Source organism: Perna viridis, chromosome 1, assembly GCF_037379345.1.
Source record: "Perna viridis isolate PV_CMFRI_1.1 ecotype Kerala chromosome 1, ASM3737934v1, whole genome shotgun sequence".
NCBI lineage: Eukaryota > Metazoa > Mollusca > Bivalvia > Mytilida > Mytilidae > Perna > Perna viridis.
Window position 1 is genome coordinate 5141459 of NC_142445.1, and position 26413 is coordinate 5167871.

The 26413-nt window shown below is 31.5% G+C and overlaps 2 protein-coding genes across 4 annotated transcripts; one reads left to right on the top strand and one right to left on the bottom strand.

The window, feature by feature from the left end:
• Window positions 1–405: 405 nt before the first annotated feature.
• On the bottom strand, window positions 406–26372 carry LOC148626967 (CAP-Gly domain-containing linker protein 3-like). 3 transcript variants are annotated; one of them, XM_088564818.1, is made up of 13 exons: window positions 26223–26372; window positions 16045–16324; window positions 13179–13434; window positions 12621–12764; window positions 10071–10270; window positions 8511–8646; window positions 7570–7710; window positions 7103–7225; window positions 6356–6479; window positions 5468–5550; window positions 5134–5173; window positions 4338–4432; window positions 406–3967 (listed from the first exon to the last, which is right to left on the bottom strand). In XM_088564818.1, the coding sequence occupies exons 2-13, from the start codon at window positions 16321–16323 to the stop codon at window positions 3717–3719; spliced, it is 1872 nt and encodes a 623-aa protein (XP_088420944.1). In that variant the 5' UTR covers window position 16324; window positions 26223–26372; the 3' UTR covers window positions 406–3716. The 3 variants fall into 3 exon arrangements, with proteins under 3 accessions (XP_088420944.1, XP_088420950.1, XP_088420937.1); XM_088564824.1 differs by lacking the exon at window positions 26223–26372 and adding an exon at window positions 19160–19302; XM_088564811.1 differs by lacking the exon at window positions 26223–26372 and adding an exon at window positions 16786–17164.
• LOC148626968 (alpha-L-iduronidase-like) lies at window positions 10406–12837 on the top strand. The gene has a single exon (XM_088564831.1). It carries the CDS (start codon window positions 10451–10453, stop codon window positions 12407–12409), a length of 1959 nt encoding a protein of 652 aa, XP_088420957.1. The 5' UTR covers window positions 10406–10450; the 3' UTR covers window positions 12410–12837.
• Window positions 26373–26413: the final 41 nt, after the last annotated feature.

Below are 26413 nucleotides of genomic sequence, written 5' to 3' on the forward strand. Positions count from 1 at the left end.
CATAATTTAGTAAAGTCAGTGAACTATTAAGTGTAATTGTTGTGCCATGCTGATTTTGTTCACCTTCTAACTCGGTTCTTCATCAGATAAAAATATCAAGGTGGTTGAATACTGCCAACCCTGCCAACTTTCTAAAATTAGTTTCTGTAAAAGATGGGTGTTCAGGCTTGTTTTAAAGACTGAATTGTTGAATCTTAATTTTTGAAAGACATTAGATAGTTCTCTAATTTTCAGAATGCTTAAGCATCTCTCTAGTAGTTTTTAGTTTTCATTATCGAACAGTAATAGGCCAACCTACATTTAGATATCATCTGAATCTTGGAAAACTGCATAAAATCTACTTCCTGTTTATCTAAATTTTGTCATTTCAGATTTGGACCCATTTTCTTATATATAAATAAAAACTCATTTTATATTTCATTTATTTTTCAACAGTATTTTTCACATTTTTTTCATTTTTTACATTTTTTAAGTTCTTATCAATATTTATTTCTTTCATAATATCAGTGTATACACCTCTTACAGGCATGGATTAACAGATATGTCATTTTTTTCCTTAAAAAAATATATTTTAAGTGTAATAAAGTGATTTCAGCATGTAAATGGTTTGTCTGATAAACAATTAATAAATCCACTGTTTTTAAAATAATTACAAAATCTGTTAGAATATAATGACTAGCTGAATCAGTTGCTTTTAAAATGTGAAAAAAACCCATAGAATAGAAACATGTACTGAGAAGACAATACAGTTGTCAAGAAATTATCCAAATCTCCAAGCACCACACACTGACAAACATTTTTCTTCCCCACCACAAACACACTTTAAAAATTTCAGCTAGTATCAAAATCTTTACTTCAATTCACAAATTGTTGAGTATCAGCATTTAATTCTTCTCAAAATAATAAAATTCTTTAAATTTGATTGTCTGCAGAACAAATTAACACTTTTAGAAGCTGGTAACTTCACTGCTAATTTTACATATTATTGAAGGAGGAAAAAACACAATTAGAAAAAAAACCCTTTTTAACCATTTTTTCTTGTAAAAAAGCACACAATTACTAAATCTGTTACATATACATGAGTCTGTTTCTAAAACCATGTTTGAAAAATAAATGCAGATGTCAAAGCACCAACAAAATGTCAGATAGAAGTGCATTAGATGTAAGATATAAGTGAGCCAGCTGTAAAAAATGTAAGAAATAAGTGAGCCAGCTGTAAAAAATGTAAGATATAAGTGAGCCAGCTGTAAAAAAATTAATAAATAAGTCGGTCAGCTGTAAAAAATGTTAAGATATAAATGAGCCAGGTGTAATACATGCAAGATATAAGTGAGTCAGCTGTAAAAAATGTAAGATTATGTGAGCCAGCTGTAAAATGTAAGATAATAAATGGATGGAACAAAGCAACCATAGCAGTGCCAGCTGCTAAAAAGCTTCAAAATGGAATGTGAGTAATGAATTTACTGTAATTTCATATTTTTTACATTATGTGAAAATTGTGGCTGTGCAATATTCAGAATTTACAGATATAGTTCTTAACATTGTGTTTAAGAAATCAATGAAATAAAAAAAAAAAAAACACCTCTAAGCAAGTAGATATCAAATAATAAAAAACCATCTAAATTTGCAGTACATCAGTATCTTGAAAAAGATCCATTGATAATTTTATAATGACTGTATTATCAGTTTTCAAAATTATAACACCTTGAAGAGAACAATTTGTGTAGAGGAAGTTAACAGAATCGGATACTGTAATATGACACCAGGTTGGTCCCAGTCAATGGTCTATAATTGGTATGAACATACCAAAAGTTCCAGATAAAGAATCAATAGTATAGATCACAAGCAATGCTGCATTAAATGCAAGCTGTAGCATTATATACAACAGTAACTACAAATTCAATATATAGAGAAACAGTTTAGAATGGAATATGTGTATGAAAAATCCAACGAGTAAGTCTTCCCTCAATGACGCAAGACATTCATTTTGATTCTTTAACTTCTAACAGTACAACACAACTATGAACCTACCCTGTTTTTATGTTTTTCTAATGATTATTGAATGAATGAGTGAAGACTGTTAAAGACAAGCAATGTATAGTTGATATGATACCTGTGCTTTAGAAGGCATACATATACTCTCTGAAACTCATTCTTACTATAAATAAGTGAACAATCTCTTTCAGTCCACAAGTTCAAGCTTTCAAAGGCTATATAAGTAATAATCTGACAATGTATTATCTAATGCTATTATGTAAGGAATGACCCTATTTTTTGTTTAAATTTGTTGATGGATTGTAAAAAAATATTTGACTGTTCATATTGCATAGTTTATGAAGTAGATTACATAAAATATTCAATTACTTAATCATGTTTTAAAATCTAGTCCTTTAACTACTTACAAATTAAATATACAAGTACATTAAAAAAACTGCTGATTTAAGAGGACGTGTATTGTATAAAAAATTAAAATTTGATATGCAGGGTTTGATTTTCACCAATCAAACTAATGGGGGTAAATCGATATTAATTTACACTTAAAAAATACTAATGACAAATCTAGACAATTCTTACTTAGCAATAGAACTGTTGAACTATCAACTATTAACTTTTCTGTTTATGATGACATGTGAAAAGATACACTTCTCATATTTTTGCAATAATATTTATCCTATCCCATAACATTAAGATAAAATACAATAAAAATTTTATTAACTACTTTAGATTTTTTTTATATTTAATAAGAATTAGATTATAATATTATGACACTAAAGAAACAATAAATGTGACTTCCGAAAGTAACGAAAATACAAAATCACATTCCAGTTTCTTAAAAAAAAGTTTTTTTTAATTCAAACAGACACAGACAGATAAAAAAAATAGACACATCTCTTTCATATTATAGAAAAGAAAGAATGTGATGTCATGACACGCCATCAGGAGTGTTTCATTTTGCATGGGTCAAGAACAAGAATTACATAAAAACAATATGAGTGTAAAATATTATTACAAGTGAAAAACTCTTTTCCTCTTGTTGTAAAATTGTCTTAATTAAACTGTAAACAAACTGACTAGAACCTCTATACACTTTAACATTTGTTTTTTAACAAAAAAAAATAAATTTTCTTATACATCTTATACACTTATACATGCACATGAGTCAGATTTCAATATCAATCAAACACCTTATGATTTTTATTCTATTCTGTATTTTCAATTAAGTTTTTTTTTTATGAAAAAAGAGCATACATGTATATCAAGAATGAAAATAAAAGTAAAAAGAATCTATAATAATAGAACAAATTATAATTCTATCACCTATAATAAATAAAAACAAATGAGACATATAAGAGTAAAGTGACTTAATCTGATAGAATAGTGGCTTCCTAAATTTCAGCCATTGAGAATATAAAAGTCCTACATGTATTCATTTAGTAAGTCTATATTAACAGGAGAAGTTTAAACACAAGAAGTTCCAATAGTGAAATAATTTCGATACAAAAATTTATATTCATAGCAGTAAGCTTCTACTGAACTTAAAAATAAATGATATAAAAGTAACTTACACAGTCTTAAACCCAAAACTTCAAAATGCTAAAATGAAAAACTTAAAACAGAAGATGAAATAGCTGCTACAAAATAAAAGAACCAGAAATAATACAATTACAGGTAGATATTATTTGATTGCTGTATAACACATTCCTGCTACCCCAAAATCATCTTCCTTCGATCCTGGTATCTTCAGGAGTCCCTTCCTTTGATCCATAATAATCTCCCAGTAATTTGGCACCATTGATTCCACGAACAGTTATTTTGTTTGGCCGTACAAGCAACCCATGATCAGGTTTACAAGTGAAATAACGTCTTTCCTGAACACTTCCATCATTTTTACCTTTAGGAGTCCGTAATTCAACACCAACCCAAACTCCTTCGCCGAATTCCGCTGGTCCTATATACCTCACTATACCTAAAAAAATATTTTTATATAAATGTAAGTCTTGGGTTCTTTACTCTTAAATGAAAAATAAAGACAAACCTCTAAATTTACATTTTTGCAGAACAAACCTTTTGTGGTTTGGTGTAAAAAATGTGCATTGTAATTTGGCTAAATCTAATTTTTGCACGCCATAGTGATATTTTGGAAACTTGTTGAAAGTTTTTTAATCATATTTTACAATTCAATTTTTGTAGTGTCTTGCTAACCACAAAATCTAAACAAGAAATCAGGATTTCTAGTCATATTGTACATTATTTGAAAACTGTATAGAAGCAATATTTAGTGATCCAATTCTAACATAATAAGGAAGCAAAAGGCACGTAAATTAAACAATACTTACCAAGTTCATTATTACAGAATACACTCATGCCAACTTCCAATTTAAACTCAGAACTTGAACCTGGTGTCCTTGAGATTGTCTGGCCACTCTTTGGTCTATAATGTTAATATAAAATTGCATCTTAAAAAAATGTATCTAACCATGAAATACACTTCCTTTTATTTAATATATTGTAACTTATCTAACTAACAAAAGCTACATATCTTTTAATCACATGGAATAAAATTATGGAAAATTTCACATAAGAATCATCTATTTAAATTATAAGCAAATACTTGAATTATTAATAGAGGAAAAAGTTTTTATAACAGCATTAAATACAGATTTGACCTATGACCTTAGAAGCACAGAGAGCCTGATTTCAGTCAGACTGAGGTCAACTAGTAATATTAAGTAAGGATTTTTAATGGTTTATTAAAAACAAATATTCATTGCTCACATCTTAAAATTTTGTTAAATTGTAACCAAAAAAGTCAATCTTGGTTAATGTAAAACTATTAAAGGCATAAAAATATCAATATTTTCAACTTTATCCTCCTACAGGTTACACTTGCCTGATATTAACATAGTGTAAAAAGCTATAAATATGTGCATGTGTTTAGTAGATGGCAGTTCAACCTAGTAATTGACCAACTGATTTTTATGTTTCCAGCGAGAGTTGTCTTTCTTGTCATTTGTAAGTTTTTTTAAAGCTATTTTAGGAGTTGTTAAGTACAGTAATAAAAGAAAATAACAAACTACCAGAATAAAAACTGTAGAATGCAGTGTGTATATCACAAAAAATTGTCCTTCTTACCGTTTAATTGGTGTCCTTGACCTGCCAGTGAAGGAACCACCTAAAACAGAATACAGATATATCAAGATTGTCTCCAAAAAAATAAATATATCCAATGTTTATTAAATCTATGAAGGTTCCTTCAAGTTTGCTTTCTTGCCTTTGAAGAAAATAAGATTTTTTAATAAAAGATTGCTGTTAATGGTCTTAGCATGATCTCAATATTTACATACTGTAATTTTTAATTATTTGTCATAATATCTTCATTTGCTTTCTATTCCTGAAACACTTCATAGTCATAAATATAAGATGGTTTTGTATTTTATTAAGAATAAAGGCAATAATAATTCCTTACTTCTCCTATCCACCTTTTCTGAGACAGCTCCCCAGCTTATGGCATCCAATGACTCACTGGAACTAAACCTCCTGTCACCAAGTCTTAAGAAATACAAAAAAGAATGTTATTATTTATTGTCTCACTTAAAAAAAATTATACCATTCAAAAATAGATATGCACTTAAATTAAACTAAAAATACTGTGATCAAGCTCACAAAAAGAATACCCGTATTACAAATTAAGTTAAATATAAAACCTTAAGTTCAATTATCTCTCTTTAACAAGTAAAACCTTCATGTTAATTCATTTCCCCCAAGGTCTTTTGACAATCATTATATTCTTCTATGACATCTGCATATACCAGTAATGTTTAATCTTTGTTTAACAAATCATAATCTTCTGAGCGGCTGGGTGGAATTGCACTTACAAATTTTAAAATTTACAACCCTTAACTAAAATTATCCCCTTTTGTTGTCCTCCAAAAGTTTCAACATGCCGTCATGTACTTCTGCATATGAGTCCCAACCCTCCTATATATTTCATCAAAATCTCTTGAGCATTGTTGGAATTGCAATAACAAAAATGTGGAAAGACAAATGGATGGATGGACAGACAGACAGATAGGGTGTTTCCAATATATCCCAAGTTCATGAAAGACTTTATTTTTAAAAAATAAAAGAGGGACATACATAAAAAATAAAGAATTTAAATACTTTAATTAAATTCTGACCCCAAAAATTGTGTATATCCAAGTTGAAAAGGTTAAAGTTGTTCTCATTTGCCAATATTGACTTATTTATACTACATTCTGTGGAACAAAATCAGGTCTGATATCTTCATTGAAGTTCAATATATTACTTTAAGTCAAATACTTGAAACCTCTTCAGGTAGAAGTATTAAACTCACTTCTGGATCCTGGAGAGAGGTGCAAAGACTCCATGTTTGGGTTTACACTGAAAATATCTCTCACCACTCACTGATCCATCATTCTTACCCACTGGACGGTCCAACTCTATTCCATACCAAATTCCTGCAAACAAAAGAATGTAATCAGGCTTTGAGAGTTTTTGTGGTGTGCTCATCTCATTTCTTGTCTCAATTTTCAAGTTCAAAATTAAAGTTGTCTAAATGTACAAAAGGAAAGAGGTTGCTTTCAGAAAAATACTGTTATAATTGTGATATTCTGAATAAAAAAAAACGACAAGCAGTATACAATTAAACTAAGGGCATCACTATGTATAAAAAGCTAAGTATGTTTTCATTTTTCCTTCACACAATTTTTTAAAGTCCCTTGATATTAATTTTAATGTATTTGAAACCTTGATAAACGAAACACCTGTCTATGTTAAACAATGCATTCTCTCTAGACAGGTTTAACTGCATAAATCATAATTTATAAACATTTGCAACAGTGATAGATACTTCTTCATAAATTGTTTCTATTCATATAAAATTAGGTGTGAAACTTGTTTAAACCATACATTCTAAAAACATCATAATCTAGGGTGAAATAATATCATCATGTCATAGAGAACCTGCCTAAATGGGACACCTCTCTATTCAGAACAAAAAAATCAGCTCCAAATGAGATTGATTAACACATAATTGACTGAAGCGAGCATTACAAATATTTGTACAATAGGAAGTATTTACCTGGAGCAAACTTGGATTCACCCACATATCTAACAGTTCCTTTACGTTGACCAGCAACAATAACCCTGTCTCCATATTCTATCTCACCAAGGTCAGTGATTGATGGGGCTCTCTGTTTTAATCCTGTAAATAAGAATCAACTTATTATTTATGTTAAAAATTTAATACATCAGAATCAATGCTGTGTAAAATTACAAGCCTAAATTTCTGATTTTCTGTTCTAACTTAAGTATGGTTATTGGTATATTGCTTAGATCTAAAATCAAATAAGGTGCTCAGTTTCGATTTTAACCACAATTAACAAGACCAATACCTGTCTGGACCAGTGTCACCATCATATATTTGTCAGCACTCAAGTGTCTTTAATATGTATATAAAAACCTATCAAATTAAAACTACTTTGAGGGTAAGAAATTACCACGTGTAATGTCCTGATGGTAGCATATACTGCTGAAAAAAAAGACTACCTGTATCAACTCTAGCCTTGACATTGGAGACGTCTACAGGCACATTTTTATTAGGTGATTTAGATGGTGATGAGGCAGATAATGGACGTGGTGCTGGGGTACTGCCAGGCTTGGCTATCTTACTGACAGGTGCAAAGATACCTGTAAAAACCAATAAATCATACTTAAAATGATAATTAACATCAAAACATATTATGGAATACCACATACAGATGTATTACTTCAAGTGTAAGCTATAAAATCTCTTACCAAAGGTGAACAAACAGAATGACAGACATGGTTATTGCAGTACAGAACAAGGTACCAGTCTGAGTATACCAGAATAAAATCATGACAATTTCATGAGAAATACCTGTACATTAATCATACACATGTAGATATATTGGGAATAGACTTTTAACTAAAAAAAATGTTTAAGACAACAAAGTTAAAGGAACAGATGTACATACAGACAGCTGTTTCACTTTAAATCTATAAATTTAAATTATACAATGTAAACACACTAAAATTCAGCTAGACAAGATGCAAAATTGTGATTATGTTGGAAGTTGCAAACATGATACATCTCACTGTGCTGAATACCAAATCATTCCCATAAACAGATTCTAAGAATTTAATTGAAGAAAAGTTACATAGCATTAGTTCACTAAAATAAATAAGTGAATATAAAAATGTTTGGGAATTTTTACTAAATCATTTGCACAATTTTACTCAATAATGATCTTCTATGTTCTACTGTTCTATGAAAAAAACAAAACAAAAAAAACTTCAGCTTGTTTTTATTATTGATAATACATTACATGTTTTGTAATAAAAATAATGACTTTGGCATTTAGAATTTTCTATTCCAGTGACATCAAATTGACACAGAAATTCCCAATTGTTTTGCTAAAACACTACATTTTCATGTTTAGGTTGTAATTACATTATTGCATACTTACCATGATTCTGAGGACACTGGAAATATGATATGCCACCAATACTACCATCATTTTTACCACCTGGATCATCTAATTCTATCCCTGCCCAAATACCATTAGCAAACTCTGTTGGTCCACAATACCTCAAGGTACCAGTCTGAAAAGTATCATGTTTGTAAAAAAAATATAAGGGAGCAAAAAAAAAGATGTAAAAAAAGGTGGGTTTATGTATCATTCTAATTATCAATCTCACTGATACATGTTTAAAACATTACATGTGACAGGTCACCTTTAAAGCCTATATCTATATTCAGATGAACAGAATCAATGACTTACATGGAATTAAACACATTTTAAAGGAATTGGTTGGTGTATATAATCAATCAGTTCTTTCAAAATCAATAAAAGACTTTAATAAAATCTGAAAGTTACCGAACTTTCTCCTTTCCTTAATAAGGGTGGTTACTCCTTTTACTTTCTGACCAGAATAAATTTTTTCAGCTACTAAATTTCAACATTTTTACTGTTCAAAAATGCATAGGAGAAAGTTTGGTAAGGACTCCTTTTGGCCTAATAATTTGGGCAATTTTGAAAATTTGATCAAAGCTGATTTCTAGGTAGTAGTAGTATAGTACAATGGTCACAAACACTGCATATAAGATGATTTTGAATAGACTTATAACATTATTCCAGAGATAAAGTATGCATTTATGTAACTTTTCTGCAATTTTGAAGATGGTTTTTTGTGGAATGGAAGTGGCCACACATCTGTTGACTCAAGATATTATTATACAAGCTGTAACTGGCAATTATACACAAAATACATGAAGCATGAGAGTCAACAAGCATGTGGCCATTGTTTAAAGAGTGATAATCTGCACAAAATTTGGTGTTTTCCAGCCTTTTTAACAGATTTTCACAATCTCAGCCAAGTTTGAAGTTTATGTTCAAATTATTACCATCAACCAATCAAATCAACTCTAAAACACATTAAAGAGCTGGAGAAACAACATAAAATTTTCTTCATGTAGACTGTTTTTAGAAGCCAAATTTTGCCTTTAATGAACCAACTTCTTTCCAGTGAATTTTCATTAATATAGACCAATTTTTATTGGACACAAGCATAGGGCTACAGTCTGGAACTTCTTTGATAATGAAGACAAGGAAATAATTTTGCCAACCCATTACCTCTATTACATGTTTATTGTGTAACATGGAAGGCCAGGTGGGTGAATATTACCACTGTTTTGTTTACTATAGTAATAAATGTAGTCATGTCTTTTTGTAAAAAAAATCAACATCTTTTAGAACCACCACTGAAGCTTTTCAACCAAACATATATAAAAATATCCCAACTTGTATACAATTTCATCACAGTCCACTGAATGGGTTATAGGTGAAATTACATTTATAAGATGAAAAAACAGTTGGGATTAATGCAACAAACAAACCTAAATAATAGTGACTGTATAAATGGGACTGGGAGTAGTAATGCCCTTATCTGAAATATAATCCCATTCCTCCAATTTATCCTTAGGATTGTAAGAGAGACAGCTTGGTAGGGTTTTGTTATTACATTACCTTCATGCCTCCCACCACTACTTTGTCTCCAATCTCCAGCCCCATGGACTGAAGAGTTACTTTACTCTGGACTAAATCATAATTAGGTGGGGGTAACTTAGGGGCTGGCTGACTAGCTTCTTGTAATACTTTCTTTAGTTTGATTATCTGTCGTCCCATATCTGGATCAGAGTCTAACTCAGTGGCATCTGGAATGCATTCTAAAAAAAGACAAATAAGATCAATTATTCAAAAAATATTTTTAATCATTCATGTTTACTAAATGTTCAGTAGTAGATTAATCAGACATTTCAGGGTCACCAGTTGTTCACCGTTCTTATCTAATCAGTGTTTGTTTACATGTACATGACCTACATTGTGGTAATACATGTAGTACAATAATGTTTGGATTTATTGCATGGCTATTTTTACTTTGGAACAAAGATGTGACAAATGCTGGAGAAAAACAATACCTATTGACAGTAAATACTTGGGATGTAAAACATGACCTCCAACATTTCTGGACCAGCACAGGATTCTGTCCTCCACTACCCCATGAGAAGGCATATGATTTTGATTTTGGGCGAGACATGAAACATAACTTAGCTTTGATAAGTTCTGTAGCTCATGGAGGAATTAAACAAGTTAGAATTCATTGGCTGTTAGATTTGGTAAGTGTAAAAACAGTAAAAAATGATGGAAATCTAATCTACAATTACTCAAAACTAGATGATTTTCTCATATATCTTTTTCAAAATGATTTAAAACCCGGATTTGAGTTGATGGGGAATCCATCTGGCTACTTTACTGACTTTGAGAACAAAACTCAGGTGTATGCATGGAGGGATTTGATCAAAGATACAGCAGAGTATCTAGTTGATGAGTATGGTATAAGTGAAGTCATGACTTGGAACTTTGAATCTTGGAATGAGCCTGACTGTCATGACTTTGACAAAGTGAAAATGACAGTTCAGGGTTTTCTAAACTACTATGATGCTTGTTCAGAAGGTCTGAAGACTGCAAGCCCTTTGCTGAAATTTGGTGGTCCAGGAGCAGGTTGTGATCGCCCTGGACATGACAACTATGCTACTGCCCTACTTCAGCATGTAGTTGAGGGGCAAAATTACTTTACTCGACAAAAAGGTGTGAGAATCGATTTTCTCTCATACCATCGCAAAGGCAATGGTTCATCAAAGAATATCATTGAAAGTGAAATTGATACATTCAAGCAAATCATCATGAAATATCCATCTTTGAAGAATATATCATTTGTTAATGATGAAGCTGATCCAATGGTAGGCTGGTCAAAAGATCTCTTATGGAGAGCTGATACAACCTATGCAGCCATGGCAACAAAGGTCATAGGTCAACACCAGAACATGATTATATCAAATCCTCAGTCTGTCATATCTAACTACTCATTATTGAGTAATGATAATGCCTTTCTGAGTTGGTACCCTCATCAGTTTACAGAGAGAACCTTGACTGCAAGATTTCAGATGAACAACACAAAGCCTCCTCATGTACAATTCATAAAGAAACCAATCTTCACAGTAATGAGTCTATTAAGTTTATTGGGAGAAAAACAACTGACAACTACATTTACTGAGGTTCTCAATAATGGAAGTTCTATCCCTGTTCCTGCCAACAGTGATGTAGGGGTACTAGCAAGTCTACATTATTATGACCATATAGGTACTTCAGAGTCTTGGCATGGATCAGTTCTTGTTTATAGCAGTCAAGATACCAACTCAGAACCTGGAGACATTATCACAGTGAATCTGACCATGGGACTGGACCCACCATATCCCAATGGTTCTATTGTCAATGTCATTGGATACTCATTAAACAATAACGAAACAACAAATCCATATCTGATTTGGAAGAAACTTGGAAGTCCAGATTTTCCATCAGATGAACAGTTTCAAAAGATGCGGCAAGCTGAAGAGCCTAAAAGAATTTTCAATGACACAATAATATATTTCAACCCCTTCTATCACAAGACTTTCAAACTGGCAGCACCAGAAGTTGTGCTTGTTCATTTCTGTGTATTAGCTGACACACCACCAGACCAAGTAACTAACCTAGCTGTCCGGAATGTGACAGCTGGCAAAGTTCTCATCACATGGTCAGATGGGTGTGTCCATTCTAAGTGCATTGTGACATATGAAGTCATTTTTCAGCCAATTAAAAGTGCTGTTGTGATGAGAATCAACACATATGACATTATTTCTACCTCATTCTACTTTACCCCAGGAAATAATGATGAATCAGTCTGGGGAACCTACTTTGTGAGAGCTGTTGATTATGGAGGAAGATATGGAACTAATTCATTACCATTCAAGTATGGTAAATTATAATGTAATAAATACACAGCTGAACTTATCTTTACTATTGCTTAAAATAAGTATGGTATAATACACAATTTGTATAATTTTTTCAAGACTTTAGAATGAATACTACTTTGTTATATCTTATGAAAAATCCAGCCATTTCTTAGTCTTAAATAATAGATTTCAATAATAGGAGTGCAAACAAATGTATGCACGGATGGAGCAGTATATTACATACCTAGTGGTATCCTTCCCTTGTCATCTTTAAGGGTAGGATTAGCACCATTCTGAAGTAAAACTTTTATTGCTTCATACGCTAAATTTGAGGCTGCGATATGTAGAACTGTCCCATTGTCAAACTCTGAACATGTACTATCTACATCTACATATAAACAAAATTGAGCATGTAAGTAAATTTTCAAAATACTGCAATAAATGATAATCATTTTCAACTATATTTATTGGCATTCAAAATGGAAAGAACTTCTCAACTTTATACAAGTACAAGTGAATATTACAAAAATATTATAAAAAAAAGTTTGTATATCATAATCCACATTACTTCTTATGGTTAATAAGATATTGCATTGACCAATGAATGCTTTTCTATCTTATTGCAAACTACCTATGCTAAGATATTCCACAGTAGAAAATTTGTGGAAAATGAAACTAATAAATATTGTGTTTGTATAAAACATATGTAAAACTGTTTAATGTCTTCAATTAAAACTCTATTATGTACACAACAACCTCCACTTAGCATTCATCTGCCAAACAAATAAATAAACGATAGTACCTAAAGCTTTGGTTGCCTTCAAAAGGACTTTTATCACAGGTACAACATCGAAATAAGAGGCATAATGTAACCCTGTCATGTTGGTCCATCGACATCTTATGTTTACATCAGCTCCTTTAGAGATCAACATGGATGCCACCTTTGCTGCAATGTCTGCATCACCGATCCCTGCAGCACCTGATTTACTGGCATAATGTAGTAATGTCATGTCTGTAAGGCCATCTCTGTCATTGATATGTGCTCCTCGCTTCAGAATCTGGAAGAAATTAGAAATGTGATTACTGCCATTTAATGTTGTAAAATATCTGTCATTGCCATCAAGTGAGGTTTTTAAATGTAAGTATATGTAACTACCTACCAGTAAGTGTACACTAATACAGAAAAATACAAATCATTTTAAGTGAAGAAGCTAAAAATTTCAAATGAGGAGTTAATCAATGGTAATACATGTACATCCTTCTTTTGACCATTGCTATTTTTGATATTCACGGGTTCTTTATGATCTTCTTAAGTGTGGCTCTACTTTCTGATAACTTACATATACATGAGCACAAAGGGTTCTAATAATCTTAAAAAGGAAACAAGAGGCCCCAAGGAGCCTGAATTGCTCACCTGGTTCAATTTTTGCCTTTCAAGGGCAATTCCTCTTACAAGGAGTTGTCAAACAATTTTGACTCAAAAAAAGACTTTGGTAGGACTTATCATAAGGATCATTTATCAATTGAAAGTCACTTTCTACCTATTATAGTTTTCAAGACGTAGGCTGAAAACTGCTAAAATCATCATTTTTCGCCTTTCAAGGGCAATAAATCTAACAAGGAGTAACCTGACAACTTTGATCTAATGCAAACATTTGTATGGCTTATCATAAGGATCATTTTAACAATTGAAAGAATTTGGGTGAACCTAACAGCTTTGGAGATGTAAGAGAAAAACTTATGACTGACCTCTTTGTTCTATTTTTAGTAACAGCGGCCATGTTTTTTGACAGATCAAAATATCATATCAGATCTAAGCAGAATATCCTAGGGAATATTCATGACAAATTTGGTTCCAATTAGTCAAGTAATGTTAGAAGAGAAAATTTTTGAAAGAAATAACATTAAAAAAAACAACGAAGAAAGCGTCGAAAAAGAGCAATAACTCCAACATGGCTGAGCAGATTAAAATGAAAATTTGACCACAGATAGATCTCATTATGCTGAACACTTTTATCCATGTCAAAATTTGGCTAACCTTACAATTTTGGAGATATATGCAAAAAACTACTTTCTGACCCTTACGTCACATTGTTAGTAACAGTGGCCATGTTTTTTGATGGATGAAAAATCCCCACATCAGTTCTATGCTGGATATCCCAAAGAACACTCATACCAATTTTGGTTCCCAATTGGTCAAGTGGTGTCAGAGGAGAAGAGCTGTGAAAAATTGTTAACGATGACAACAAATGCTAAGTGATGGTAATAGCTCACATGGCCTTTAGCAAGTTGAGCTAAAAAATAAAAATGTCATAAATAATTCAGTACTGGAATATTGGAAACATGATCTCTGATTATGATAACTTCAATAATAAAAGAACAGCATTCCAATGTCTCCCATGTAAAAAAATACATTTCAAACTTTAAATTCACTGAAATTTTCAAGGGCCATAACTTCTGTAAAAATCATTCCACCATAACCAGAGTCAAACTTAATCTTAACTTCTCACAGTAAAACTACATACAGAAGATAAAATCAATTGGTAAAGCATTACAAAAAAAAGTGAGGAAAACTTTAAATTCACTGAAATTTCTGAAAAAATTATTCAACCATAACCAGAGTTAAACTTAATCTGTAACTTCTCATAGTAAGACAACATACAAAAGATAAAATCATTTGGTAAAAGCATTACAAAATAAAGTGTGTAAAACTTAAATTCATTGAAATTTTCTATTTTCAAGGGTTGTAACTTCTGTAAAATTCAATCAACCATAACCAAAGTCGAACTTAACCTTTATTCTTCATAATAAAGCTACATACCAAAAAACAAACTTATTTGGTAGAAGCATTACCAAAAAAAGTGTGGAAAACCTGGAAGGATACTTGGCATTTCCATGTGCCCTCACAATGTGTCGCAGGGGACAAAAAATTCACATGACATTAAAATTATAAACAGGGTACAGCTTGATACTACTGCAGAGATAAAACCTTGATTAGTTGAGGCAAGTGTAGACAATACATACAATCTATAGAAGACCTAAATTTGTATTGTAATTAAATGATTGACACTGCACTGACTAGAATAGCAAAGCATTTCTGAATTTTAAATGAAACCTAAGAAAATACTTGGCCCCTTTTTAAGTTTCAAGTTTTGGGATAAGTTGATACTTACACCCCCCCTTACATAAATTGCAACGATGGAATCTTGTTTGTAGAATAATTTCATTAAAAGGTTCATACACCTTTTTTCTCAAGTACATATACATCCTTTTATTTAGTTACGAAAGTCACTTTCAGCCTAAACATTTTGGAATTGAATCTTATGGTACAATTTCATAAAGATCCTGTTATTAAATTATAAAGTTGTTATACAATTTAAAAAAAAATTTAGCCTCTTTTTGCCCCTAATTCCTGAAAGGATCAGGCACCAAACCCTAAAATCAATCCAAAACCTTCCTTTTACGGTCTACCAGAACCTTAATGTATAAATTTATAAAGGGAAAGACCACCTTTGCACACAAACACCAAGTATCTAAAGATAAAAACAATGCTGAAAATGAAAGTATCATTCCATTATAACATCAAAATATTTGAAGCATAGTTTTGACTGCAAATTTACAGTTTATCTGGGTAACTGATAATATTCTTACAAAATTATCAATTATACCTCATTAACTAATAATTCTAGATTCTGTTGTGTCTGAGGTGTCCATTGTCGTAGTATAGCGAATATTTCTGGAACTGTAGTGTTGGAGTTGTCTAATATCTCCCTACAACCTGGGCACCCAGGATCAAAGAAAGATAACTCCAATCTCTGACAACTTTCACAGACAGGGGGGTCAACACAGGGATGTATCATTGGTTTTTCTCTGTCAGGATGATAATTATTGTTGTCTTCTAATTCTAATATCCTACAACTGCTTTCGTCATCTTCTTCAAGTGTCATTCTGTAAAAGGACAAATAATATCAATGATATCATAATACTATTGAAGACAATAACAGTGATACACTGCAATCTTCATACTCATTTTTTTATTATAAAATAAAAAATTCTGAAATGCACTGAACATCAAGAAATACAATGATTATGAGCAAATATTAGAGTAAAACCATAAAACACATACATAAATATATACATAAAAGATTAAAACACCAGTACACATGTACATTTGTACAACTACAGATCTGAATTACTTAAAATGTCATTGCTTTCCATTCATAAACTCTTACATTTCATTAGAAATATCAATATTCTTTCTTCAAGTACATGTACATGCACACTTCAGATTTATAACACATTTAATGTAATAAGAACATTTAACTGCTTGAGTCAATCAATATAAGTTTAACTACTTGAATTAATGACCACTAGTAATGAGACTCAATTCTTAATCACATCACATGTACCTGCATCTAGAGCAAAGTAAGTACGTTACTGGAGTCTGACAGCCAACGGTTCCACATTTCATCGAACAATTTAAAGTCTGACACCCTACTGATCCAGATTTCACCTTCATCTTTAACTTTCTGTGTTTCATTTGGAATACAATACGTTAGTCCAAAAACAAGAATACAATAATCGTCAAGATATCAACACAAAGTAAACGGGGTGCTCAGAAAGTTCTCAGTGTGTTTTTCAGCATACCACACAAAGAATTGAAAGTTCTAATGTTCATTTCATTATCACTTCACTCATGATGACAATGAACACGATTTTAACTTTCATATTTTCCAGTAATAATTAAATACCATCAGAATAAGAGAATTCCTTTATCAAAGGTTGGTATCTAACTAAAACTCAATAATAACTCATTAAATTGAAGAATGCAAACAGATCCAGCATAGAATAAATGTTTCAACACGTTGTATCTTGGTAAACATGAAAGATAATTATATGTACTGAGGTGTCAATAACTCTGCAGTTGGGTTTAAATGAACGTAGAGACTTGTGACTATAACAATACTTTAACCAGTGTCTTTGTTTAAAATAATTATTTAAATAAAACAGATTTTGTTGAACCTTTCATACATAATAAGCTTCAAGAACAAAATCAATGAAGTTATATTCCTAATCCATGATTCAATTAATTGTTTGGCATTTAAATCATTTAAATCATAAAGGATACCATATTGTTATATACCAAGTAATGACTCAGGATGCTTAATGTATTGAGGCTGATTATAAAACAAAAAATAAATAGGTTATGGCCTTAAACATTTTAAATTAGAACAAAGGCATAAAGTTAATGCTGAAAGTATACTGTGTACTGGTTATTGTTTTAATCTCATAATAACTGTGAGAAAATACATGTAATTACTTCATATTTAATCTACATGTAGTAATGTGTTTAGGGTTTTAAAAACAAAATGTATATCAACAGTCAATTTATATCAGAGAAGAAGTAATTTATTAAAGTGCTGGACACTTGTTGTCCAATCCCATTACTGTTTTATATACACTGTTAGTATCATGATATTTTCAAATAAAATACTGAGCGTGGATACCAATGCAAGAAAAGAAATATCTCGCCTCCCAAGACTTTCCTCAAAGGTGAGACAATAATAATGAGTGTGAATGTATATATTTTTATCTATATTCAATTTTGAAAAATTTGATGCAAACTGAAATGTGCATAACAACTGTCAAAAGAATTCCTAGACTGCTGTTTCACAGTTCTGTGGTTTGAAAATTTGAAAAAAAAATACACAAGAAATTCAGTGCTTTGTCAAGAGCCATTCATGAAGAAATCCTTCCAAAAACCCATATGCCCACTCTAAAAACACGTTAAAAACAAGAATCCCCCAACAAAACCCCTGGACTAATCACTGAATCTAATGCACAATAATGACATCTGCAGCATCTTATAAGTGGAAAAATCCAGTATTGAGTATTATAGTGGTCATTTGTTTTCTCCTTTGGTTCAAATGCTTTAGTGACATTTAATGAACTATGAGCACTTTGTAAAATAAAAAGCAAACCATAATATCATAGCTTTATATAATGTTAGAAATTTTCATCTGAAATTCCAGTGGTGAGGAGGGGTCCAAAATTTAAAGTGACTAAATAGCCACACAGATACATTTTGTACTGTAATAAACTCCTTGCAAATAAGCTACAGAAACAAGTTCATGCTGCCACAAGACTAAAGTCATCACTCCAAAAATTTTAACATCTTTCCACCATGAGAAATAGTTTGTTCAAAATGCTTGAGCCCTATGCCATCTTCTTTTAAAGATTGAAGTAGAATATGAAAGAGATATTTGTAATGAATAAATTAAAAAAATGTCAAATAGCATGAAACAACTCAGTGTCAGATTTAAATTTTACACATGATAGGATTAATGTAACATTTCAAAAATTCATTTTGTAGTATGATATTGCTATATTTAGAATGTTCCTGCCTAAAATATTTGCTTCATCAAAATGTCATTATGAACAGATGTGTCAATTTTACACATTCTGTCAATTGGAAAAGCCTACATATTTAGAATTGATATTATGTCAATCATGTTGTGATCCAATAAATCATTCCTGAACTGGACACCAACTTCTTTATACAGAAACATTAGCTCAATGTAAATGTATATATTGACTCCAGCATTACTGACTGGTAAATGTATAGTTTCTAACTGCAGTAATACATGTACGAGTAATGATTGAAAGCTTCCAATTACGGTTGTTACTTAATGTACATATGGATTAAAATATACAATACATACCAGTACAATTAAACGGCACTGTTTTACATAATTTCAGTAATAGTAGCAATTAAAAACTTACCATGAATATTTATTAAATCTCATAACTCCTAAGTTGAATAGTGTCATATATGTACATGTATAAGATTACAAGGATTGTTTTTATCTTGTTTATAAATCAACATTAGAAGGGAAGTCATCATTGAACTTGACAGGAAATAAAACAATGTTGTCGAACTCAACAAAGCCACACTTTTCTTCCTTATACACATACTTAAAAATAAAACATAGACATCCAAACTAAAGTGAAAGTAATTCAATTAGAAATGGAAGTCAAACAGAAACCAGGCATTAATTCAAAGAAAACAGGAAAACCTTACTGCTGACCCTGTTTTTTTTTAAAATGTATTCAGTAATATAATACTTCATTACAATTAGTCAAAAATCATAATACATCTACAATAGATATACAAGCAGTCATTCTATGTAAAAATGTACATGTAATTTGCAACTAGTAAAACTACATGTACATTTATCATAACAAATATATGTATATAAATATATAACTTTGCAGTACATGAATTCACAAGATCATTAAACTACATGTATAAAATGAAGTACTGGTATTAATCATATTGTACTTAAAATGCACAATGTTTTAACTAAAAAAATTGGGATAGAACAGAAAAACCATTAAAATGGTACACTATAACATTCATCATCAGTGCTAAAGGAACACACTTTATACATTTCAAGGTCTATATATGTTAGGGGGCAAAATTATGACAGATGAAAATTTCATAAAATGCTTGACAAAAATCAAATGGCCACTAACATGTATACATGTATAAATATAACACTTCATGTACAAAAATAGATATTACAAATTAGGCTATTTTTTGTTATGATTATACCAGTACTTCATATTGCAAGAAAGCATTTCATTGTAAGAACAATCAATCATTGAGGAAAAATGTTTGGCCCAAAGTAATTTTTGAGAAACAGAATTGTTTTTTGATGTCAAGAACATGTAGCATCTTGGTTACCAGAGCTTGTTTTCAACCCTAGATGACAGTTAATTGATTAGAAGTATCAAGTGAAGTTTTTTTTTGCATATCTAGAGGCATTATTTAGACTGAAATCAATCTCTCAGTTTTTCAAAAGTTACTGGCGATATTTGTACAGATTAGCATTATGCAGACTTCATCATCTATAATAATCTCTGAAATCCCTGCATGTTCTCCTCTTCAAAAATACATGTATGGCAGAACTATTTTGTATACATGTATGTACATGGCACAATCAAACAAAATTACTACATCAAGTCCCATAAGTCCTGTAAAATTTGTAGAATAAAACTTGCAGTGAATGTGAACAAAGTCTGTACCACTACCTCCAAGGAAATCCAAAACATGACCTAATTGTGAACACATGAAAAAGAGAGGATCTACATTAACAATGTAGCAAACACATTAAAAAAAGATTACACATGATGATGAAAACTGAAGATAAGGGAAACAAGACATCACACAAAAAACTAAAGAACTAGCAATATGAACTCCCACATAAAAACTGGGGGTGACATCAGGTGCTCTGGAAGGGTAAACATGTCCTGTTCCACCAGCAGCAACCACTATATTGCAAGTGAGTATAATCCTGTAATGATCAAGCAATGATAATGCAACTCTGTGACACATGTGCAATCATTCATTTTTAACTACATTTTGTACTTTTTTCACTAACAATTTGGACAAATAAGATCTTATGATGTATTTTATACACAGATATGTGTAAATACAGAAGTAAAACAGTAATGCTTTTGATGCCTAAAGAAGGACCATAATAAAAACAAGAATTATCTTCACAATGTTTTGCATCATAATCAGATTTCTGGAAAGTTTAAATGTCTTATCATAATGCAAACAAAATGCTTCACAGGGCGCAGTTTGAAACTAATGTAGAGGCTGAGCCCTAAACACACTTCAAAATTGATACAGGTTTTAATGTCAAGTACAATTAGTCATTGACACAAAAATAAACAATTTGACCAGAATCAAAGAGGTCCAATTTTAGCTTTTAGACCTTAATTGTCTCAGTCACCTCAAAAATCAATCCAAACCTTTCTTTAGGGGCATACCATAAGTTGGATTATTTTGGTCGTTGTTTACAGGTAATTTTTGTTTATTTGGCACCTCTCTTGAAAGTGTCAAAATTAAACACATTTAAATATAACTTTTGTAAAAATCTGGAAAGCCAATACATATCAGTGTATTGACATGTGTGAGAATGTTAGTGTTTTTTATAATCTTCAAGGTCAATTAATTGTTTTCTTACTGAGTAATAAAACAATAATGATTGTGACCTGTTGTTTATCCAGGTAAACTGCAATAATGCATTTGTCACTGGTAGCGATAAAATTCCTTCTAGAATCGTACAATGTTTGTTTCCACTGATAGGAAGACACCAAAATAAAAACATTCCTCTTTCCGAATGCACCATAATTAAACATGCATATGTTGATAGAAAACTGCCAAAACATCCAAATTTATGGTATAGCAGCTTGTGGTACAAATTCCCTTTTACTCAAACTATCATCCAGACATTAGAAAAATTGTTGTTATGGCACCTTTGTGGCCACTGATTCTTACTTGGCTCAAGTCACAACCCAAAAAAAAATCAAGGTCTTCAGGTTGTAGTATGGTACCTTGTAAAACAATCTTTAAGGGATCCATTTACATTTTCTTTTACTCCAATTATTGTTCGGATACATCTGTTTAGAAAAAACTTTTATCTGGCCCTTACTTCCTAATTGTTCAAGTCATTACCCAACAAAATAAATCCCAGCCTTATTTGGCCTCTTGTGGCACAATTTCAAAGAGATCCATTTATTAATACAAGTAATGGTCCAGTTATTGTCTGTAGACATCAGGAAAATGTTTTTTCTAACCCTTTTATGTCCTCTTATTCCTAAACCATTCAAGTCTAAACCCCCAAAATCTATTTTAGTCTGACCTTTGTGGTATAGAATATAGTGGAATAATATCACACATCAGTATGCTTTTACTGAAGTTCTGTAATCTTAATTCTATGAAATGTTTGCTTTTGGCCCCTATTTCAAAATGGTTGGAGCCATAACCTCAAAAATCAGTACCAATTAGCCTTCCTTTTGTGGTTTGGAACCTTGTTATTTAATTTTATAAAGATTAACTAGCTAATATCCAAGTTGTTGCAAGGAAACCAAGTGTCTACAGACAACAACAAGGTAGACAACTACACCAACATACCATATATTCCTCTTCAGATAAATATTAGCCAACAGCACTAATCATGCTACTTACATCTAAGAAACCTCAAATTCATTCTGATAAAAAATAAAAATAGCAGTTGCAAAATAGAAAGTTTTATTTAAATCCATTAAACTACCGATAAGCTGACCATACATTTAGTTACTTAAATTCCTCTACCATTTCTTTCAATGAAAATAGGTATGGTGAATATGTCAGAGACAACAACCCCACTGAAATGAAACTGTCAGCCCAAGGCCACCAATTGTTCTTAAATGAACGATAAAGAAACCCTCACACCACTGCAGCTGGCCCAAAAACATCTCCTATATACTCAAGTAACATAAAAATTAACTAAAGGTGAAAACGAACCAAGACATACAGAGGCTAGAAATTCCTGACTTGGGACAGATGCAAAAACACATCCTTAAAGCTAGATGGATTATTCATTTGTACATTTATTTACATTAGCCTTGTTAGTACATGTATTAGCATCAACAGTATTTTTGTGTTTTTCAACAAAAGATTTCAGTACACTTTTCAGGACAATTTTGGCCAACATTCAAAGCAGTAGTCAGGTGACATGTTGTCCTGCCAAATTGTTTATTGTTAAAGTACATGTACATGTATGTGGAACTTTTTTTATCCTTATCACTATCAGTATCACTTGAGAAGAGAGAGGTTTAGTACACTGTAAACCTAGATTTAAACCACCATTTCCTTTGAAATGCCTGTACCAAGTCCGGACCATTGCGGTACTAGCTGTGCCGGTGGAGTACAGCCTATTTTGCCAGATTTATATTGGACTTGACTTGATTAACAATGATTATGGATTGGATTAGTGTTCAGTAATATTGATGTTACCCTTACTCAGTCACTCATATTTCTAAGAATAGTACATATGACTGCAGAGTCCAATTCATTTGTCTAACGGTCATTGGGTAATTGAAATTTCCTGGCTGTTTACAATAACTGAAAGTACGGGCAGATTACATTTTTGTAGTTATCAAGACATACAATCAGTGCAAATATTTTGAAAAAGATCCTTGTTCTGGACAGCCTAGCAAAATGTTGGTTCAAATTAAACAAGATTGAAACATTTAGTGGAAAGGGTTGCCTTCAGGACTTGAGGACTTAAGGACATCACAGCTGATATGTAGACCATGTGTATCAGTATACCAGTAATTTCAAACTCTGAAAATTACTGGAGACAAGTGAAAAACTATATGGTTGTAAATATGGAAAATATATGCATGTACACATGTACATTGTACATGTTTGTTTTTATGATTTTGCAGGATGACAGAAAAGAATGCTCCGTGTGGTAGGTATTACATGTATCTACTTAAACTAATTTTTTAAAGCAGCATCTCTAACACTCAATAACTCCTTGCAAAATATTAAGGTAAATTGACATGTATGTGCTTATAAAAATTTATCAATGTATTGAAAAGAAGTTTTTAAAATTGATTTTATCAAAAAAATTGTAGGGACACAATTTAACAGCTTTTCAGTAGATCATAACTTTCTAATCCTAGTTCTACCCACATAATTTCAATTTGATACAGTCATGATACATGTAATAGCATTTTTCAAAAAAACATAAACATTTCTAGTTTGTCCCTTATTTTGTTGTCCTTAACCCTTACTATGCCTAAGAGCCTATAAATAGGCTTTTCATACTCCCATATTTTGCCAAGAGCCTACATGTATATATAGGCTTAGCAACTGTTGTCTGCAGATTCAACAAGTCGATTGTTCTGCAATAATGTCATTGATGCCACAGTTCTGAACGTGATGATGCGTGGGGTGCTTCACAGGGTAGACTGTTCATATTAAAACAACGCCAAAAAAAATTCCTTGCAAATTTTGTTCTTATTTCTACTCATCGTTATCTATTGATCAAATATTCACATTTTATTTACTTCTCTTTATTTTTTCTTTCAGTGCAATCTACTTAAATCAAGATGTATTCTTCATGTATTTCGTACAGGGAAAAATAGAGAAAAATAACATGTAAAAGAAATAACAAAAAAAAGCAAAACAGAAAAAATAATGATAAATTTTAAACAATATGAACATATAATTTCAACTATACATTATGTACATGTATTTATCATTGATAAAATCGCAAATATTGTACAATGATTTTACTCCAAGTTGACATCGATTGCATGGAACATTTTGTCAGCTGAACACATGATTATGAAAATTAATCTTGTCACATGTACTAGCGCCAAGTATTCCCTAATTAGGGAAAAGAGAACATTGACATGAAGGTTATTTATTTCCTAGAGGTTTTACGTTTTCTTTTAGGATTCCTTTCAATGTCCCGAATAAAATAACTAGGTTGTTTATCAATATTACTTCTATTTGTTTTTTAAACTGTACTTATTTATAGAGAATGGATATGAAATTCAACTTACTTCTTAGATGTTTTAATAGCTTATTATATCCTTTTCAAATAAATATCAGTGTATAAATTGTAGCTTGTAAAATCTTTAGGTGTGCTAACTATGGGCTTAAATATTAAGAAGGTTTAATGTGGTAAATAAGATGTATTTAGAAAACCACTTCTTGTGAAATGTCAAATTATATTCTTTTTACGTTTTTCTACTTTTTTTTCTTTCCTATTTTTTGGGTACATTTTTATGTACGTAAGTACGTCAATGTGTATATGTACTTAGTTGACAACTTGACAGTATAAAATATATTCGAAAACATCCAAATGATAAATACAGAATAGTTTATGTCTATTTCTTTCTGTGTTCGATCACCCTGCCGTTGTGCCCATTCTTGTGACGTTAGGTTATTGTCGACGTCATAAGTAGGACAGTTGAATTAGAATCTTCAAATTCTTCTTGGCAAAATAAAGTAAAAGCCTTGGCACTCAAAGGGTTAACCAAATACGGTTTCAAAGTTTAAACTTGGTTTTTAGTTTGAGCAAAATAAAAATGTGCAATTCCAAATGTTCTTGTTCTACATGCACAATGACAATGTAGCTACAGTAAATTACTACATTCTACAACACAATGCCATGGGATCTGCGATAGTGGAAACATACTATACTCGGCGTCACATAAATAACATACTGTTAAAATTTGAATAAAAATATTTTCTACAACTTTATTGACACCTACCGTCGTTTAAATTGTCTTAAATGACTTGCTCATTCGTTTCGCCAAACGGCTTCTCCCTACCCATTGAATCTTAAATTCCGGTCAGATTTTAAAACCGAAGAACCCAGAATGCATTTCGGCTTTATTTTGGATATCTCGGATTTATTTTACGCGAACAACGTACAATACCGAGAAGTTGATCAAGCAGACGATTGCCACCAGAGTTCGATGGGAACTTACGAACTTCGTTTGTAAACAAATCGTCCCGTAGAAACCAACATGGCAGATATTAGTATGGGATTTTCCCGTAAGGATTTGTTACGCATGATTTAAGCTAATAAGCGACTTGTTTAGGGAGAAGCCGTTTGGCTAAACGAATGAGCAAGTCATTTAAGACAATTTAAACGACGGTAGGTGTCAATAAAGTCGTAGAAAATATTTTTATTCAAATTTTCACAGTATGTTGTTTGTGTGATGCCGAGTATAGGTATAGTCAAAGTGGCTAACTTGATGTTTACAGTTGCCACTTTCCGTGAATACTTTTGGCATGATATTATACACTGGAACACAATCACATTGACACTTGCTTTAATTTCTTTGGATAACACACCTTAAAACATTGCTAACTGTTGACACCTCATATAAGGTATCCCTTCTTTCTCGGTACGGTTTCTCATAGAAATTTCCCATAAAAAATTAAAAAACAAGGAAGCCAGTGTCAATGAACAGTGCGAATTCTCACCTGCTCTTTTCTGTCGTAGAATCCAGTTGTAACAGTTTTATGTTCAAACAAAGATAAGAATTTTTTCGACTTTTTTTTCCCTCAATGTATAATTTTACTTTCTCATACAATATGTTTTATCGATCCCCCCAAGCATTTAACTGACCGAGATTCATGACCTTAGTTTTCAATTCGCAGCCTTTCGTAATTTA